The 21,425-nt window shown below is 42.6% G+C and overlaps 2 protein-coding genes across 2 annotated transcripts in view; one reads left to right on the forward strand and one right to left on the reverse strand.

Annotated features, from left to right (window-relative positions):
- The window catches only part of MND1 (meiotic nuclear divisions 1), a 131,547-nt gene that overhangs the window by 88,039 nt on the left and 22,083 nt on the right, over positions 1-21,425 (forward strand). The window lies entirely within an intron of this gene.
- Positions 13,526-15,901, reverse strand: LOC134615557 (cell division cycle-associated protein 7-like). The gene has a single exon (XM_063460099.1). The coding sequence runs from the start codon at positions 15,883-15,885 to the stop codon at positions 14,593-14,595; it is 1,293 nt and encodes a 430-aa protein (XP_063316169.1). The 5' UTR covers positions 15,886-15,901; the 3' UTR covers positions 13,526-14,592.

Raw genomic sequence — 21,425 nt, forward strand, 5'->3', positions numbered from 1 at the left:
GGTAGGTGGTCAGGCTTTATTATGGCCGTCAAAACACCTACTTGCTGATGTCTTTGATTACTCTAGAAGTCCCAATATCTCCTCGTCATTCCGACTGAGTTACACGCTTTAACTGGATCTTGCAGGGATTCTCTGGATCTGGTGTAGCTTGCCAAGAATCTACTGCTGCTGGTTTAACCCTGGAGTGATGAATCCACGGAGTCACTTCAGCCACCTTTATAGCTGTAGGGGTAGACAAAAGAACAACATAAGGACCCCTCCACTTTTGCCCCAACGGTACACTGTTCCACTCCTTTATCCAAACTTGATTTCCAATGCCCTTCTTCCCTACAGTACGCACATTGGTTCCTACTCAAAGGTTCCCCATTCCACTTATTCTCACCTTTATCCGTTCCCCTATATACTTCCTTTTCCCTTCTATCTACGCATGCGATAGCTACTGCTAGCATATCTGCTTTCCTACGCATCTTTCGCTCTTCCTCCTTCTTCGTCTCTGTCTCCCTATTCATATAGACCTTATTTGCTATTTCCATTAGTTGGGTTATGGACATCCCTACAAACCCTTCTAACTTCTGTAGCTTGCGCTTTATATCTCTGTAGGCTTGGCTGACAAAGGCAGAGTTAACCATTCGGGAATTCTCAGGAGCCTCTGGATTAAAAGGAGGTATACAAACGGTATGCCTCCAATAATCGGTCATAAAAGGCACTGGGCGATTCATCACATTTTTGCAATACCTCAGCCGTTTTAGACATATTAATCGCCTTTTTTCCCCTGGCTTTCATGCCAACAATAATAGCGTCCCTGTATGCTTTTAAATGGGCCATATCTGCGCCATTGACATTCCACTCCGGATCAGTATTTGGATAATGTGCTGCGGCCCATGCTGCTGGGTTGGCCTGATTTTGTGTACGGGCCACTTCTTCCAGCGCTTTAATTGCCGCTTGGTTTATCCGTGTCCTTTCCTCGTTGTTAAACAATGTCATAAGCAGTTGCTGGCAATCAGCCCAAGTGGGATTATGTGTCTGGACTATGGAGGTAAACAAATCCGTCATGGCTTGAGGTTTATCGGTGTATGAGGAGTTATGGGTCTTCCAGTTAAATAGATCAGTAGTAGTTAAGGGAACATAGACGAATACAGGATCAGCGTGTTGTAACTGGCCGTCACCGTTAATGTGTGTCGGGCCTGGTGTCAGTCGGAGAGGCATTTGATAATGTCGGGGTTGGAGGGTACCGGTCAGTTGTCGGGTTAGTATGGGGCTTCGTTTAGAAACGTCAGTTAGGGGTTCCGGTCGAGGGGTAGTAAGACGAGGGGAAGGGGACGCTTTACTGAGGGGGAGATCAGTGAGTAAAATATTCCGGGCCGGGCTAGGAGGAGCATAACCAGGAACTAGATATGACGTCAAATCTGGATAGGTGGGGTTAACGGAGGTAGGTACCGGAAGGGGAGGGTTTAAAACAAGAGGGCTGGGCTCTGAGCTAGAGGAGGGGGTAGGTGGGGACAACGGGGCAAGGGGAGTAGCGTTACCAACAGCACCTCCTCTTCCTGTGGAGGAGGAGTAAGGGGGCGGCATGGGATCTCGGATTCAGGAGGCGTGTCCAAAATGGGCATAATTATGGCCTTAGTGGACAAGCGAGTTCTGGCCACCATGACATTGTTCCTCGTGGCATACCCGGATCCATTTTGGCAAGTCATTTACGGCCTGCTTCCAACAATCAATATACGGAAACTGGCCGTAAAGTTCAGGCCTACCTGATACAGCCACGTGTACACGCTGTACCAGATTAGGATACAAACGGCCACGTGGTGGCCATGCAGCCACCAAAGTAGGCCATTCCCTACTACATAAAGTTGTCAGGCGTGTTGGAGACATCTTTACCCCAAAATCATACACAGTGTATCCCTTTTTAAAGTTTTTCAACATACATCCTAAGGGATCCATAACCGTTGAATACTAACAATGAAGCGTCGTCTCCAACAGAAACTAAACAAACACACTTCCAACGGTCACACCCGTTCCCTTGGCAACAGCACCACGTGGTACAGTTACTAGGTGAAACGCACACAACAAAACACTCAGGGAATTCCCGTACACACACAGCTGTTACACCAGTCACTAAATAACTATTACTGTGCCTTTTGGCGAAACTATACAGTCACCCACGCTATAATTCCCTATATCTGAATTACCCGTCTATAACATACCCCAGTAACATCGTCTTTACAAACAGTAGTTATAGTACGGTTAGCATTGGTTAGAGTACAATTTAAAGTCACAGTTCAATTAGTAGTGGTTATGGTGTTAAACATACAACATAGACGACAGTTATTAGTAGTTATTTACAATATCAGTAGTTATTATACATGGTTATGGTACCGTGCGCTATAATACAGTTACACACTATTCACACTCTCGCTAGACGGCAGAGCTCACGCTATCTAGCAAGATATACACGCTACTACAACAATCTTTAACACATTTACAACTCCCAACTAATCTATTGGCCAGTACCTCGATGGACTACCTAAAACTATTTACATCCGTTTTGGTTAGCCACGCTGCCCAAGCACCACATATAGCGAACTAGAGGGCGGAATTTACAACAGCACCCTCTTAGTCTATATACTCTATCAAAAATCTAGTGGGTTTCAAATTTACACGCCTTCCCACTTAGCCAAGATAGGTTGAGATCTAGCGGGCCGAATTTACACAGACGCCGCTTAGTCTCCCGGTCCCTCCGACCTAGCGAACGTAATATAGACCCTAGAACGCTAGTCTAGACAAGACACCAGTGTCCGGCTTGGGCTATTTACACAGAACCCAGCCTGACTCCACACCAAAATTAAACGGGCTGACTACAGGGCGTTTAATTGAGCGGTGCTCCTTCCTTCCACTGGAGGGGGCAGATTCCATACACAAATAACCCCTTATGGGCCTACTGCACAATCGGTATCCAATACCCCTAGTGGGTCCACCGTCTAAAACAGGGGTCGTCTTACCTCCTCGTTCCTGAACCTGAGTTCACACTCATCGACGGGGACACCCCAGCACTTACTACGTAAAGGCCGATGATCTCCTGGACAACAGACCAGTGGCGCCGAGACGAAGGGAGGTCCACGCAGAAGTTCAGGGGTGCAGCCGTAGAGAGCGTGGGCAAAGATAGACCGTCTCACGCCTCTGCTTCCCAGCTACCGTTGAACGATGAGCTTCCCGGCCAATGCACCAAATGATACCGGAGAAACTGACGGAAGCCGAGCACAGAGAGATGGATACAGGTTTCTTCAGGAAGGAAGAGATTCTTTATTCGATTCACCGACCGGGACTCAGAGGGACTAATGTCACCAAAAAACAGCAAAGTCTGAGCCCTGATCATACAGTGTAGGTCCCTTATATAGGCATGTAGCTCCTCCCATAATCAGTTCAACCTACACGTACTCTTATCCATCAACCGAATAGAGACTAAATTCCTGTTTGACCACATGGCTTGCCCAGCACAATGGAGGAGGGGAAATACTCGTATATCCTGTATTCCTACACTTGCTCAGTACACTGTTGATTGTATCTTAGCTACGTGTAACTGACTAACTGATACACCAACATACACATATGCCACGTGGAAATCTCGGCCTACTAAATTTATTTTTACCGAGATTCCACAACAAGACCACTTAATCCCATTGAAGTGGTCTGGATGCAATGTTCCTGACATTTTAGCTTTATTTGTCTACCAGACAGCCACTAGAGGCGCCTCCTGGAGTTTGACTCCATAAACTGATGCTGGACGTCCTCACACTTTGCATGAGGATGTCCAGAGTCATCTAAATCCCCACAGGAAAGCTTTGATTTGATGCTTTCCTATGGGGAATGTCTAATGCGCACGCAGCACTTGAATCAGGTTAAGTGTAAAAATCTTTATTTGCTGCCGGTCGGGGAACGTGAGGAAGGGGGCAGATGGACACTATATTTTGTATTCCTAACATTGTAGAGCTCCTTTAATCAGAAGATATCACTTGTTTGTCTTCTGGGCAAGCAAAGTTTTTGAAAAATAGAGCTTCAAGCAGCTTCCGACTGATACGTTTTGCTGTGTGCCATCAGTTCTTTGTCAGGAATTCAAAGTTAACTTCAAATTGAACGCAAAAGTAACTGAACTGGAACATAGCCGACTTGGATCATTTTCTAAATTCAGCATTGTTGGCCTTAAGTTTTGAATTCCTTACAGTTCTCACTATAGCAAATAACCCTATAATAGATAAGTGTCAATGACTGATGGTCAAAAGTCATCTTATGTAGTACATAGTATGTACCTATGATATTTTCCATTGCACTCTTGAGTGGGCTCCAGCGATGTGGCTCTTTGGGGCTTAGTCTTCCAGGAGCTGAGGATGGAGGGTTACCAGAAGTTGGTAGGATTGTGATAGGCTTCAGGTAACTCTTTCCCTGCCTATTGGTTTCCTGTGGACACGTACCTTTAGGCATTCCTTTCAAGAATTTCAATGACTTTGCCAGTGGCAGTGTTTTTGAAATGTACTACTCAGAATTTGCTTTCCCCATTTTTGGACATTGTTAAAATAGGTGCACATGATACAATTTTACCGGAATCAGATTTGCTATTTTTTTGTGTGCTGTGCTGCAAATGGAGCCCTAAATACCACTTCAAACAGAGCTAACACATACAGTCAGGTCCATAAATATTGGGACATCGACACAATTCTAATCTTTTTGGTTCTATACACCAACACAATTGGTTTGAAATTAAACAAACAAGATGTGCTTTAACTGCAGACTTTCAGCTTTAATTTAAGGGTATTTACATCCAAATCAGGTGAACGGTGTAGGAAATACAACAGTTTGTATATGTGCCTCACACTTTTTAAGGGACCAAAAGTAATGGGACAGATTAACAGTCATAAATCAAACTTTCACTTTTTAATACATGGTTGCAAATCCTTTGCAGTCAATTACACCCTGAAGTGTGGAACGCATAGACATCACCAAACGCTGGGTTTCATCCCTGGTGATGCTCTGCCAGGCCTCTACTGCAACGGTCTTAAGTTCCTGCTTGTTCTTGGGGCATTTTCCCTTCAGTTCTTGGGGCATTTCTTTGGGCATTTCCCTTCAGTTCTTGGGGCATTTTCCCTTCCCTTTCCCCTTCAAGACAAACTTCATCAAGTGAAATGCCTGCTCAATCGGATTCAGGTCAGGTGATTGACTTGGCCATTGCATAACATTCCACTTCTTTCCCTTAAAAACTCTTTGGTTGCTTTTGCAGTATGCTTCGGGTCATTGTCCATCTGCACTGTGAAGCGCCGTCCAATGAGTTCTGAAACATTTGGCTGAATATGAGCAGATAATATTGTCACTTCAGAATTCATCCTGCTGCTTTTGTCAGCAGTCACATCATCAATAAATACAAGAGAACATACATGCCCACGCCATGACACTACCACCACCATGCTTCACTGATAAGGTGGTATGCTTTGGATCATGAGCAGTTCCTTTCCTTCTCCATACTCTTCTCTTCCCATCACTCTTTTACAAGTTGATCTTGGTCTCATCTGTCTATAGGATGTTGTTCCAGAACTGTGAAGGCTTTTTTAGATGTTTGGCAAACTCTAATCTCGACTTCCTGTTTTTGAGGCTCACAAATGGTTTATATCTTGTGGTGAACTCTCTGTATTCACTCTGGTGAAGTCTTCTCTTGATTGTTGACTTTGACACACATACACCTATCTCCTGGAGAGTGTTCTTGATCTGGCCAACTGTTGTGGAAGGGTGTTTTCTTCACCAGGGAAATAATTCTTTGGTCATCCACCACAGTTGTTTTCCGTGGTATTCCGGGTCTTTTGGTGTTGCTGAGCTTACCAGTGCGTTCTTTCTTTTTAAGGATGTTCCAAACAGTTGATTTGGCCACACCTAATGTTTTTGCTATCTTTCTGATGGGTTTGTTTTGTTTTTTCAGCCTAATGATTGCTTGCTTCACTGATAGTGACAGCTCTTTGGATCTCATATTGAGAGTTGACAGCAACAGATTCCAAATGCAAATAGCACACTTGAAATGAACTCTGGACCTTTTATCTGCTCCTTGTAAATGGGATAATGAGGGAATAACACACACCTGGCCATGGAACAGCTGAGCATCCAATTGTCCTATTACTTTTGGTCCCTTGAAAAGTGGGAGGCACATATACACCTGATTTGGATGTAAATACCCTCAAATTAAAGCTGAAAGTCTGCAGTTAAAGCACATCTTGTTCATTTCATTTCAAATCCATTGTGGTGGTGTATAGAGCCAAAAAGATTAGAATTGTGTCGATGTCCCAATATTTATGGACCTGACTGTATGCAACATTCTATTATATTGGCAGCAGTCAAACTGCATGAAGTCAAACATCAAGCTTTCGTGAACTATAAGATATTTCATAGCAACGACACATTGAAAGACTTTGATCATACCCGCATTTTCCTCACTTAAAAGAATAGTTCCAGAATTTACCCTATTGGCAGTATGTAGTTATAAATCAAATGATGTATAACTCTCCAACATCACTGTATCTGACTCTGTTGTATGAATGAATGTATCTATTGATTGTTTTGTTGGAGTTCGTTGTTCGGCGATTTAATGGCGCGTTTTGAAAGGCTGCAGGGCAGCCAATCAACAAGCATTTGACTCATGTGCCCTTAGAAGCCATCACAGCCATACCTACTAATGGCATGGCTGTGATTGGCCAGTGCAGCGTGTGACCCAGCCTCTATATATAAGCTGGAGTCGCGTAGCGCCACATGAGTGCTTATTAGTGTAGGGAGAGGATGCTGCCATTTTCAGGGACAGATTAGGAAAGAATTATGCAAACTAGTACATTAGTGGGGTGCACTTCATATCTGAGAGTCAAATAGAAGCTTCAAATACTGCTGTCACATTGCAGTTTTAAAAACGTAAAAATTTTTGGGTGCTAAATAGTACATATTGGGCATGCTTTTCATATCTGAGAGTCAAATAGAAGCGTCAAATAGTGCGCTGCACAGTTGTAAAAATTCTTATTGTTTTGCTGCTAAATAGTACATATTGGGCGTGCTCTTCATATCTGAGAGTCAAATAGAAGCGTCAAATAGTGCGCTTACAGCGCAGTTTGAAACATCCTTATTTTCTGGGTGCTAATCTGCTAAATAGTACATTTTTGGCGTGCTCTTCATATCTGAGAGTCAAATAGTGCGCTTGCAGCGCAGTTGTAAAAATTCTTATTTTCTGTGTGCTAATCTGCTTAATAGTAAATTTGGGGCGTGCTCTTCATATCTGAGAGTCAAATAGAAGCGTCAAATAGTGCGGTTACAGCGCAGTTGTAAAAATTCTAATTGTTTTGCTGCTAAACTGCTAAATAGTAAATTTGGGGCGTGCTCTTCATATCTGAGAGTCAAATAGAACCGTCAAATAGTGCTCTGACAGCATTTTTAAACATTCACATTTTTTGACTGCTTAATAGTACATTTGCGGCCTGTGGTGCACTTCATATCTGAAAGTCAAATTGAACCGTCAAATACCAATATAACAATATTGTAATTCGGGGGCAATACCCTCACAAGTCAAACTGAGAGGTCAGTTTATAGGGAAAACTGTTGCCTGGATACAATTGTAAAACTATTTTCATATGTCCTTTGCAGACTTTACATGCTGGAAAAACACAGGTGCCAACTGCTGTGGCTTTCTGCAGTGTGCAGACCGGCAAGGAGGGCAGGGTTGAGGAGTGGGTGGAAGATGATGTGGAGGATGATGAGGTCCTAGACCCCACATGGAATCAAGGTCATGCAGTTTGGAGGAAGAGGTGCTGGTCGCACAGAGGCACCAGCACAGCATAAGAGGGAGCAGGGTGCAAAAGCGGAGCGGCCGTCCCCTAGCGCTCGTCGTCATGTATTATTTTTAGAATTCCCACAGTTATCCAAGTAACAGATGGAGCGAGAAAAGGAACCATAACAGATTTAACGAGCCATTCGCAGTCCGGTGACGGGGACCCAGACACTGTCTGGGCGGCTGCCGGACGGCCGGGACCCAGTATGCCTGATGCTGAAGTTAGGAGTCACAGTGTGGAATGGATTAGCAGGGTCTGGTGCAGGGTAACCGCACACCCCCTGGTGTTGAGCACCAGCGTTTGTACGGCCACATACCAGGACCCTGATGCAGCTTCAGTAAAAAGAGTACTGGATACCAGAAACCATCACCAGACTGATCCGCAACTTGGAACAGGATTTGACATTCACTGTAGCAGCTATGCGCGCTTTCGGTGTTCTCACCCTGCTGCTGCTCCTCGCCTGTCTGCGCTGCAGCGTAACTTTGGCCTTCCCGCTCACCGCCTCATATGCGACGTGCCCACAAGGTGGAACTCCACCTTGCACATGCTGGAGAGACTGTGCGAGCAGCAGCAGGCGATAGTGGAGTTTCAGCTGCAGCACGCACGGGTCAGTCCCTCTGCACCAGACTTGCCCTCCAATTGATCAGAGCTAAAGGATTTCAAGTGGACTCATTACAATTACAGGGCCTCTAAAGAGTTGTATTGTATGGTAGCTTGTGGGCCAGGGTGGTTGTGCTTCCCGGCGCCCTCTGCCCCCTTCTTCCTTCATCTGGGTTCATGGAGGTCGCCCTCTGTCTATTGGCAAGGACATAGGCTTGCACCTCCAAAAAGGTCCTTCTGACAATCTCCTCTAAGGGTGGCTCTCGGTAATAAGACTGTGTGAGCAGCTGCAGCACGCACGGGTCAGTCGCTCTGCAGAACACAGTTGTCTTTTTTTAGTTGAGTTCAGGAGTTGAGCTCAGTTTGAACAATGAAAGAGAATATCCTGCACTCCAACCCTCTCTCAAATGGATAATTCTGGTGATCCTCCTGACAGCCATGCTTTAGATTTAGATTTATGTTCTTCCAAAGATAAAATCAAAGATTCCATCTAGTGCTATTTTATGGCTCAGCTGTATTTTTAATTTTTAGGTATTTAATGTTATTTTAAGTGATTTCCCTTTCCACATTTGTTTGCAGGGCACTTGTCCTATTCTTACCCCCATTTTACTTATTTTTGTAGCCCTCTAGCCCTTTCCAGGACTTTTTTAGAGGCATTTTAGTGCCCAAAAGTTCGGGGTCAAGTTCGATTCCCGAACCCGGACTTTTTTTCAAAGTTCGGCCGAGCCCGCCGAACCCGAACATCCAGGTGTCCGCTCAACTCTAATGCTAACATTTAATATCCTAATAATACCGTGTTTATTCAGTGAAATGCATGTCTTTGTTAAATGAAAATCAGATTACGAAATTATGACAGGATAACCAATGTGTCATCACAGCAGTTTTGGTGTATATTTTGCAATTTTGATGTCAATTTGTTATAATTAAATGTTTAGTGATTAAACCTCACAGTGTTTACTAGATACTGTACAGGGAGTGCAGAATTATTAGGCAAGTTGTATTTTTGAGGATTAATTTTATTATTGAACAACAACCATGTTCTCAAAACTCCTTAATATCAAAAAACTCCTTAATATCAAAGCTGAATATTTTTGGAAGTAGTTTTTAGTTTGTTTTTAGTTATAGCTATTTTAGGGGGATATCTGTGTGTGCAGGTGACTATTACTGTGCATAATTATTAGGCAACTTAACAAAAAACAAATATATACCCATTTCAATTATTTATTTTTACCAGTGAAACCAATATAACATCTCACTAGGAAAGTTCCACTTGTGAGGATGGGTCCTGGAAATTGGAACCGCCTCACTGGTGGAAGAACACCTTAGTGGACACTCCAGGGGTGTCCTGGGGCTTAACCCCTATACGTAAAGAATGAAAAAAGTACTCAAAAAGCTGGAGTGATCCAGACCGGCTGAGTATAGTACTGGAAAGAAAATAAATAGATAAACATAGAATTTGGGTACAGTGTAATCTGAACTGAATTGATAAGTAGATCTGGTAACAAAATATGGTGAAACCTAGCCTTAATGGCTCACCTCCATATAAATCCAGTAATACCTTAATACCCATTTGCTCAAAAAATCACCGCTGGCTACTGACTTTATTGGGCAATTAGACATGGTCAAGTCCAGTGGCTAGAGCGTTTTAAATAGGTGAATGTCAGACAACTGACATAGGTATCTGGAATAGGGTCACTAAAACAGTCTGAATATTGGTGAACGCCGAATGGCTATTGATTAACGCTAGTATACATTAGGCCTACGATAATATGGCTGCAGATGACTGGTTAAATCAGAGGCCAAAGTCGGCATTAGGGGTAGCATGCAGCCACTTCACTGTAGAATGAACATTTAGCATCTAGGTATTCATATAACCCTAGAAATTATTGCTAGGTAACTGTAACACTACACTTGTAGTGGTTACAATAACTACAGGGATGTGTTCAGCATGCTTCTCAGTATTCCCCAATGACACCTAGAGGAAAAATCCTCTATAGACCAAAAGCAAAGTAGTGACCCAACAAAAAGGAGGTGAAAGAAATAGATAAAGATTAGAGTGACTCTATGTGCAGAACCATACTTAGAATGTTGGTTGCCTGCACATAGTGATAGATAGCCCTAGTGAGAAAAAAATGTGAACGAAAATGAGCCCATAGAGCCCGACGCGCGTTTCGGTGCTTGCTTAGATGCACCTTCGTCAGGGGCTGACTGGAGACTGATCCCTCATCTCCTTTTATATGTAGTCAGATACTTGTATCTCAGAGAATTGTCCAATCGTTGAGCCGGTAGCTTGTGCATTCCGGCGCCAACTCACCCACGTGGTGATATGCTAATGAGCTAGATTCCGCCATCCAATCATGTTCGTTATGCTCCGTCTGGCTCTCAGATCGTTTTAACTACCGAAGTGCTGAGAGAGTTCACATGCACCTAGGTATATAAGTAGACGAGGAACAACATTACTGTAGCAGTTGGACAGAGCTATTACAGTGTTACAAATCACATCACTTGAGAACAAAACGGCTTAGTTACCACTGTGTGTGCCGTTATGGTGAAAGTGATTATGTGCTGATCAAATTATGTTACTGACAGTTCGAAAAATGAGGTGACAGTGCTTACTGTTCCCATTTAGATAGAACTAATTCGTTGCGTTTCTTTCTTGTATGCCATAGAGAAACAAGGCTAAGAGTCCATATGTCGTCCGGGGTGATGTGAATTTATAAACGTAAAGATATATAGTTAGATACCCCTCCTTTTTTGGACGAATGCCAATGCTGTTCAAAATTCATCTACTACAAGATGTGATGTATATTATCCCAGAGGACCTGGGTAACTTTATACCGTGTGATCCGCTAAGGTGAGGATATGGGTTCTGGGGGATATACTGGCATGTTTATGACAATGTCTTGTGTCCCCTGGATCATCTGCTGTCGGGATAGCCCAGACTCCTAGGTACTGAGGAGAGTCATATATTATTATAGCCGCCTTCCTCAGCCATAGACACTATCTATAGAATTTCCAGTCTTGGCTTAGTTATGCCTGTTCTAATGGGAATATATAGGTGTATTGTTGGTGTCAGATAGGTAATGCAGTCCTACTATACATTGGGGCTCATTAGAACATGAGTAGGTACTGCGTACTGTTTATCTTTTGTTAAGAATTTGTCAATACCCTGAGATTACATGGCTACAGTTCTACACTCATCTGAGGTGATACTGATCTAGACCTCAAGTGGATGGCCAACCGTGTTGTTCAGTGTGTATTGATCTGACCCAAGCCCGAGCGTATATATACATAAACCTAAGTAACTCTGTGAGTTCAAACTGCTAAAGTAATGACAATGCGTCCCTCATATTTGCTGACATATTTGTGCTAATAATTTGGTTTGGAGCGCTGCTAGGAGCATATATAGAATTGGATGGTCTTAGAAGATAGCTTATTTAGAGGGAAGTGGAGAGATATTGGGGTACTATTTATAGGGACAGACAGGTCATGTGTCCTAGAGATACAGTGGTTCTGATAGAGCATATCGTTAATATACATATTTACAATATATACAAATTACACTTTAATAATAGTCCATATTAATAAAGCGTGCTAAAAATGGAAGTAAGAGATAGGTTCTGTACTAACGTAGAGAGGTGGTACATGAATTGAGATGAAGGACACGTTAAGAGTGTCAAAAGGAAAGGACTACTCCACTCCGGTTAGATGTTCTCATATCAGATAAAGGGAGTATATGAGAAGCCTTCGTTTAGTCCCGTAGAGGATAGGGTTTTCAGTGTGAAGATCCAGTAGCTCTCCCGCTGGAGTAATTTTATGTCTATGTCGCCCTTTCTAGGTCCTAATTTGATTTTTTCGATACCATTGAAACGTAGGCCCTGCGCTGAGCCATCGTGTCTCAATTTAAGGTGTCGAGAGATGACCGTATCAATTTGTCTAGAGGGGTTCACGGAGTTTACATGCTCTAGAATTCGTTTTTTAAAAGGTCTAAAGGTCTTCCCTACATATTTCAGGTTGCAGCTGCAGGTTAGAAGATAAATCAATCCTTCTGTTTGACAGTTGAAGAAGGTATTGGTCATATGTGTTTGTGTGTTGGTCGAATCCGAAAAGATTTTGGATTTTTTCCGGATGTATTTACATGCTTTACACCTGCCACATTGAAAGGTACCAGTTACTGGGGTCCTCAGCCACGTATTTTCTACTTTCGGTAGTGAGAGATGGCTTGGTACCAGTAGGTCTTTTAAATTGCGGCCTCTTCTGGCTGTAAGTGACACGTGTGACTTTGGCCTCTGATTTTTTTTTTTTTTTTTTTAGTTTTTCCTTTTTAATTATGTAGTCTGAAAATAGATTACAAACAAAACCTTTAGAAAAACAGTATGCATTTAGCTTTGATCAGAGCTTCTCCTGGAAGAAGGCTGTCTTTGTAGCAGACATTTCATCAAAAAGTGAAAATAAAGGAAGAGGTTTAGAGGCACAAACAGTGAGGGTAGTAAGTGTTAAAAAAACATTAAGTTTTATTAAAAAACATTACTTTGTTATTAACAGGTTTATCCAAGTTTTATATAAATGCAATCTACCCCTTCTAGGTCCCAAACATTTGCATGCAAAATCTAAAAATGCGTTTGTGCGAACTCCTCTGGGATCACAGCGGAATAAAAATTTGCATTGTTTTATACGCAGTTAAGGTACAAGCAACTTGAAGTAACAATTACAGTCTGGGGAGGGGGGGGGATGCAAAGTATAAATTGAAAGTGAACCCATAACCTTTAGATCAACAAAGCACGGAGAGTCCAAAGTATGTCAGTGTTGCACCTGCATTTCCCAGAATGCCTCAACATTGCACAAAAAAAAAAAAAAGTGTTAGGAGGTAAGTCTTTAGAAACCAGAGAAATACCATGTTCAATGCAAGACAGGTTATTAGTATCCTAAAAATGGTAACTAGAACAAATGATATCTCAGACCCCCCCCCCCCCCAAAATAAAAATGTAAGTACCATGGTAGGGATCAGAAAATATTTCCAACCAGATCAATGGTTATTTAAAGGGATATAGGTATTGGTTTTCCTGGCACTAGTAGTGCCCCCATCCGGCTCCTCGCCCGCCGACTGAGACCTTATGCGCATGTGCGGCAATGCCACGCATGCGCATTAGGCTTCACCATAGGAAGCATTATTCAATGCTTTCCTATGGGGATTTTGGCTACGCTGAGGTCCTCACATAGCGTGAGGACATCCAGCATCATATAACACTCTTTTCGTGTTCTAAGAACACTGAAGTCCCTCTAGTTGTTGTCTGATAGATCGCTACTAGAGGACCTAACCCTGCAAGGTAATTATTGCAGTTTATGAAAACTGCAATAATTACACTTGCAGGGTTAAAGGTAGTGGGTGTTGGCATCCAGACCACTCAAATAGGCAGAAGTGGTCTGGGTGCCTGGAGTGTCCCTTTAAAAGGTTAACTCATTTTGAGCAGATTACAGTCAGAACTCTACAAATGTGTATTTGTATACAATGGTTTATGTTACATTTTCTACAAGCAAAACAGATTTACATATATAAAATATTTACATTTTCTTTTTAATTGGCATTCCCAGTTAGGCTTGCTAACCATTACAAATACCCCATTTTTAGATAAGGTGCATTACAAAAATATAAAGGGTATATATTCATTTCAAAATAGAGGATACGAAGTGGAGTAACTAAAAAACTGTTTTAACCAAAGACTTGTGCATTCGGATGAACAGCAATTCAGGCAACAATTGGGTGATTCAGCAGTTTACCAGAAGGATTACCAGATAACCAAATCAAAAAGGTCCTGAATTGCATGAGGACACAATTCTTCCATGTGATTCAGTCATTTTAACGAATAATTGTTAATATGAATAGCATTAATTGCATTTGCAACCAAGTGTATATGATCAGTTACTAATCTGGTCTATTATTCACTACCCTAATTTGGTATCTTTAAATATGGCAAACAAGAATATCAAATTAGGGAGCCATCAACTGAAGAGAAAAAGAAAAGCCCTTTAACTGATTATTCGAAATACCATTCTGTCACAGTGTACCGATGTTAAAACATCAATATGTTAAACATCAATAAAAAAAATAACGCGTATTTCAAGGGTTTGAATGAACAATATTTTGAAATATTTAGTCTTCCTTTTCAAGTTCACGTTTCAAGCTTTTTAAATAGGCATGGACATTGTCAAATCCATGGTATTTGGCAAGATAAACCAGTACACCAGTAGCACAGCGGCCATTGCGCTGTCTACAGAAACTACAATTGCAAATTCCTCTGCATGGTGGACAGAGCCACTCTGGATCTAGTAACGCATTTCTCACATCCTCTCCATAGCGATTTTTTAAACATGGGCCACAGAACTGTCCTCTCACTCCTACACACTCTGGATTTCGACAGTTTGTTTTAGTGTCTGTAGTCTTTTGACGACATTGATGACATGTTGAGCCCGTTGATCTATTGTACACCTTCTCCCTGACATTGAAGCAGATGCGACGAAGCTCTTCCTCTGTGATTTCTTCTACAGGTCGTACAACATGGGGTATAGACATACTTGGGCGGCTCCTCCTCGGCACATAAGTTTCATCCTCCAAATCATCATACATTCTCTTCCTCTTCACTAAATAGTAGGGGTCATCATCCTCTTCATCTAGAGATGGGCTTGGTGGTCCATCAATAATAGATCTTGATCTTGTGTAAGGGCGAGCGTTTCGGTCTGGATTTTTTCTGGTACTCGCTCCAAATTGGGGAGTTTTAGGAGTACGTCTAACTCTTGAATTAGATGGAGAAAATGGAGATTTCATTGATGAGAACCCAGGTACATTGTTCAGCTCAGCCATCAATTTTGCAAGCATCTCTTTGTTTTCTTTAATGTTCAAAGCACGTTTCTCTAAGAAATTAGGGCCAGATTCATCATCAGAGCCATCTACAGTTGAAGGCTTCTCGTCCTTTACTTTTGTGTTTCTCTGGTTTCGTTTTGGTGGAAATTTCAAGGCTACCCTTAGAGATGTGTTCCTCTTGGGCCGACCTTGACGTGTTTTACGCTTTTCAATGTGTTCCTCAGAATCAGAATCAATTTTCAGGACGTCCTGAATTTCAGTCTCTGAAAACCCGCAAAACGATTCATTATCAGAACCCTCTGAAAATATTTTAGCCAGTTGTTCAGTGGTGCCTTTTCTGAACCTATTCTTCTGGTTTGCAAAATTATCAGAGCCAAAACTATCACAGCTGTCATCAGAGGATGATGTTTCCATTGGAATGATTTTCACGTTTCTAAATTTTTGGAAGTTTTTCTCTTCTGAAACATTGCACTTTTGTGATTTCTGAGTTCTTTTAGCTGCCAATACATCTTGTAAGATCACCTTGACACCTCGCATGGCTGCTTGTCTAGCAGAAGATCTGGTCTGCAGCTTGAAAGGATCCATGGCGAGCTGAGATTACACCGGGACACACACACTCTTTGGCCTCTGATTTAACCAGTCATCTGCAGCCGTATTATCGTAGGCCTAATGTATACTAGCGTTAATCAATAGCCATTCGGCGTTCACCAATATTCAGACTGTTTTAGTGACCCTATTCCAGATACCTATGTCAGTTGTCTGACATTCACCTATTTAAAACGCTCTAGCCACTGGACTTGACCATGTCTAATTGCCCAATAAAGTCAGTAGCCAGCGGTGATTTTTTGAGCAAATAGGTATTAAGGTATTACTGGATTTATATGGAGGTGAGCCATTAAGGCTAGGTTTCACCATATTTTGTTACCAGATCTACTTATCAATTCAGTTCAGATTACACTGTACCCATATTCTATGTTTATCTATTTATTTTCTTTCCAGTACTATACTCAGCCGGTCTGGATCACTCCAGCTTTTTGAGTACTTTTTTCAATATAACATCTCAACATTCACAAATATACATTTCCTACATTCAAAAACATAACAAAAACAAATCAGTGACCAATATAGCCACCTTTCTTTGCAAGGACACTCAAAAGCCTGCCATCCATGGATTCTGTCAGTGTTTTGATCTGTTCACCATCAACATTGCGTGCAGCAGCAACCACAGCCTCCCAGACACTGTTCAGAGAGGTGTACTGTTTTCCCTCCTTGTAAATCTCACATTTGATGATGGACCACAGGTTCTCAATGGGGTTCAGATCAGGTGAACAAGGAGGCCATGTCATTAGATTTTCTTCTTTTATACCCTTTCTTGCCAGCCACGCTGTGGAGTACTTGGACGCGTGTGATGGAGCATTGTCCTGCATGAAAATCATGTTTTTCTTGAAGGATGCAGACTTCTTCCTGTACCACTGCTTGAAGAAGGTGTCTTCCAGAAACTGGGAGTTGAGCTTGACTCCATCCTCAACCCGAAAAGGCCCCACAAGCTCATCTTTGATGATACCAGCCCAAACCAGTACTCCACCTCCACCTTGCTGGCGTCTGAGTCGGACTGGAGCTCTCTGCCTTTTACCAATCCATCCATCTGGCCCATCAAGATTCACTCTCATTTCATCAGTCCATAAAACCTTAGAAAAATCAGTCTTGAGATATTTCTTGGCCCAGTCTTGACGTTTCAGCTTGTGTGTCTTGTTCAGTGGTGGTCGTCTTTCAGCCTTTCTTACCTTGGCCATGTCTCTGAGTATTGCACACCTTGTGCTTTCGGGCACTCCAGTGATGTTGCAGCTCTGAAATATGGCCAAACTGGTGGCAAGTGGCATCTTGGCAGCTGCACGCTTGACTTTTCTCAGTTCAGGTGCAGTTATTTTGCGCCTTGGTTTCTCCACACGCTTCTTGCGACCCTGTTGACTATTTTGAATGAAACGCTTGATTGTTCGATGATCACGCTTCAGAAGCTTTGCAATTTTAAGAGTGCTGCATCCCTCTGCAAGATATCTCACTATTTTTGACTTTCTGAGCCTGTCAAGTCCTTCTTTTGACCCATTTTGCCAAAGGAAAGGAAGTTGCCTAATAATTATGCACACCTGATATAGGGTATTGATGTCATTAGACCACACCCCTTCTCATTACAGAGATGCACATCACCTAATATGCTTAATTGGTAGTAGGCTTTCGAGCCTATACAGCTTGGAGTAAGACAACATGCATAAAGAGGATGATGTGGTCAAAATACTCATTTGCCTAATAATTCTGCACACAGTGTATGCATAACCTGTTAGCAAATGACTGTCCATTTTAGGGATTAAATAGATTAAGACAGGCTGGCCATTGACATTTTTATATAGCCATCAACTTCCGGTGAGTCTATAGCATGAGATCTTTAAATAGATAGGCCAAAAGACTGGCTTATTGAAGTAATATCAGATGTGTGTTAGTCGTCCTGACTGTCTAGATCCTTGGTTTAGCACTGGAATTCCTAGTTGAAACATTCAATGGTGAGCTGAATTCAATCCATGGGATTAGAATAGTTACATATTGACATTTTCAGGAACCTGCACCTCTCACATTTAAAAAAAAGATCAAATTAGTTGTGCTTATTCAACTTTGAAGGATTGCATATATTCTTTATTCAATAGCATTGTAAGTAAAATAGTGTATATAAATGAACATATGTAATAAAATGTTATCCCAATTTATACACCATTTTGCAAACTTTTTACCACAAAATTGGTAAGGTCTGCATGAAAAGCAATATGGGTGCTCCCCTAATATTTGTGTGTGTGTACTGTTTATAACTGCTGTTTTCAGTTGAAACCATTAAAGTGACACTCTAGACTGGGGCAGACAACCTTTTAGTAGTACTGTGTCTAAACAAGATCTGGCATGCTGAGGTGTGAATGTTGCTGCTTTGTGCTTGTGTTAGTTATGGGTGCCGCAACTGCTTTGTAACTTTGTATTTGTGCATATGTGGGCAGTAATATTGTATATGTTTATGAGTAGTTTGTGGTATTGTGTATGATACCCATAAATATGGGCTGTGTATGGTGACTGCTTGTGGAATTGTGTGTGGGTGATATGTCACATTGTGTGTTTGTTAGTGTGTTTATGTGTGGGGCTGCTTGTGGTGTTGTGTGCATGTATGTGGATTATCAGTGGTGTTGTGTTTGTAGGCACTGTGTTTGTGTTATTTTGTATAATAGGGGTGTTTATTTTGCAGCTCTATGTATGTCTAGCAGTTTGTGTGGTTCCCCTGGGGTCCAGTGGGGACAGCGCTGGCCAAGTACAGGTCAAGGGCAGGAGCTGTGATAGCTCCAGTCTGAATTCACGTTTAAAAGTGGTTCTACAACTCTGTGCCTACAGTCTTTTATTTGGCAGATTTGTCATATTGGGAGTATGGTGCTTTAAAACACTATCAATTTAAGATCTGAGTTACACATCCTGGCTCTCAGAACTTGCTGGTGTGCTGGGTCCTGCCAACTCTGCTCCAACACCAGTTATTACAGAGACAAGGGCAGTCTTTGGACTTGCAAGCATTTTCTTAGGAGCAGCGTGTGCAAGTCTCTACCACGTGCAGGGACAGGACAACAACACCATAACCACTTCAATAAACTGAAGTAATTGTAGTGTCTAGAGTATCTGTTTATTAACCCCTTAAGGACCGCGGGCGTTCTATGCCATCCTTAGGGAAGCAGCTCTAAACGCCAGAGGGCGGCATAGAACGCCCAAACCGTCCTTTCTACATACCCGATCGCCGGCGATCACGGTATGGGGACTTACCTGGGAGCCCAGGGAGTCCCCCTCCGTCCTCTTCGGCCCCCCTGGACCATGTGATGAGGACCTCACAATCACATGGACGGCATAGCCATCCATGTCAGTGTCAGCAGGAGGAGTGCCTGTAATGACAGGTACTCCCCCCTGCTGTCTGTTAAAAAATAAATCCTAAATCAGTGTAAAATTAAATTATATATACTTAAATCATATTTATTTATTATATGATCTAAGTATATATATATATATATATATATATATATATATATATATATATATATATATACCAGTGGAAAGAGTGCACTCGAGAGGTCTTCGTAAAAAAATATAAACAATTTATTGTGCCAAAGTTCAAAGACATATAAGTCGACGTTTCAGTCCCCGTAGGACTTTTTTCAAGACCATGGGGTATGTTCAGTCTTTTTTAATAGCCACGTAGTCACAAACACTGGCCAAAATTGGCATTCAAATTATTTTTTTGCATTTTTCACACACAAACAAATATTAACACTAACTTTGGCCAGTGTTTGTGACTAAGTGGCTACTAAAAAAGACTGGACATACCCCATTTGCAATACCTTGGGGTTGTCTACTTTTGCAAATGGTATACCATCATGGGGGTAATTCTCATTCCTGGGCTACCATACGGTCTCAAAGGCAACGTAACCAATCTGGCAAATTTAAGTGTGAATAAACTGAAAAATGTAACATGCTATATTTGACCCTGTAACTTCCCAAAACACCATAAAACCTGTATATAGTGGGTACTGTTTTACACATGAGACATCGCTGAATTCAAATATGTGTATTTTATTGCAGTAAAAGCAAACAGTATTATGATACACACAGTTAAAATGTCACGTAGAACTAAAAAAAAAGTTTAATTCTTATTTTTTCCCATTTTTAAAAATATTTTATTCATATTAAATTATGTTTCCTACCTAAATATTTGATGTTAAATGAAAGCCCTGTTTCCCCTGAATAAAATGATATATAATAAGTGTGGGTGCACATAATATGAAAGAGGCGAATTACGCCTGAACAGACATATAGCGCAAATTCAAGTTTTTGTTTACGCTTTGTTTTGACATGTACATTTGGCTCAGTCCTTAAGGGGTTAAAGCGGCACTGTCATGCCGAACTTACCTTTCCTCAATCTCTTCCTCTTCTCCCCCTCTCTCAGGATCTGTTATTCTTTTCTTCCTGTCTTCTTTAGTTTTCTTTAAAACCATAAGACAAAGTAGGGACTCTTTGTCTTATGGGATTCCTCCGCTTGACCAGCTCTGACCAGCGGAGGAGCAAAGTGTGCTTCATTTCCGCTGGTCAGAGCAATTTTCCCATGATCCCTAGCTTTCCTCCCAGTTCCCACAATACTTCCTGTCAGTATTGCCGAAAGTCCTGTCACTTAGACAGAACGCCGGCAAAACTGCCGAATTGCATCCTAACAGAATGAGCACCGTTTCTCCATTGGTGTTAGGATGCAATTCGGTACTTTGTTCGGATCGGAATTTCATTCAAATGAATGAAACTCCGATCCTATTCATTGCTGTGGCTGCATCTTGCAGCCGCTTAGTAGATAACTCCCTAATTCCCACGGTATCAGGGAGCTATCTACTAAAAGGCTGAAAGACCTAAATTGGTCTTTCAGCCAAATTTACTAACACCAAGTAAAAATGACTTGGTATTAGTAAATAATATGCCCCTACTCGCTATACCGCGAGTAGGGGCATGTCTAGTAAGCAGTGAGCAGCCTGTGGCTGCTCACTGTAGAAAAAAAATAAAAAAAATATTGCCCCCCACCCCTAAATGACGGGTGGGGGCCGTAAAGTAAAATAAGGGAGGGAGACCTATTGTCCCCCCCCCCCGGCCCCCACCCCTGAGCGGTGGGTGGGGGCCATAAAGATAATGAGGGGGGGGGACCTACTGTCCTCCCCCCCGGCCCCCACCCCTGGGCGGCGGGTGGGGGCCATAATAGTAGTAGGGGGGGGACCTACTGTCCCCCCCCCCCGGCCCCCACCCCTGGCCGGCGGGTGGGGGCCATAATAGTAATAAAGGGGGGGGGGGACCTACTGTCCTCCCCCCCGGCCCCCACCCCTGGGCGGCGGGTGGGGGCCATAATAGTAATAAGGGGGGGGGGACCTACTGTCCTCCCCCCCGGCCCCCACCCCTGGGCGGCGGATGGGGGCCATAATAGTAGTAGGGGGGGGGGGACCTACTGTCCTCCCCCCCGGCCCCCACCCCTGGCCGGCGGGTGGGGGCCATCATAGTAATAAAGGGGGGGGGGGACCTACTGTCCT

This window comes from Pelobates fuscus, chromosome 6 (genome assembly GCF_036172605.1).
Source record: "Pelobates fuscus isolate aPelFus1 chromosome 6, aPelFus1.pri, whole genome shotgun sequence".
NCBI lineage: Eukaryota > Metazoa > Chordata > Amphibia > Anura > Pelobatidae > Pelobates > Pelobates fuscus.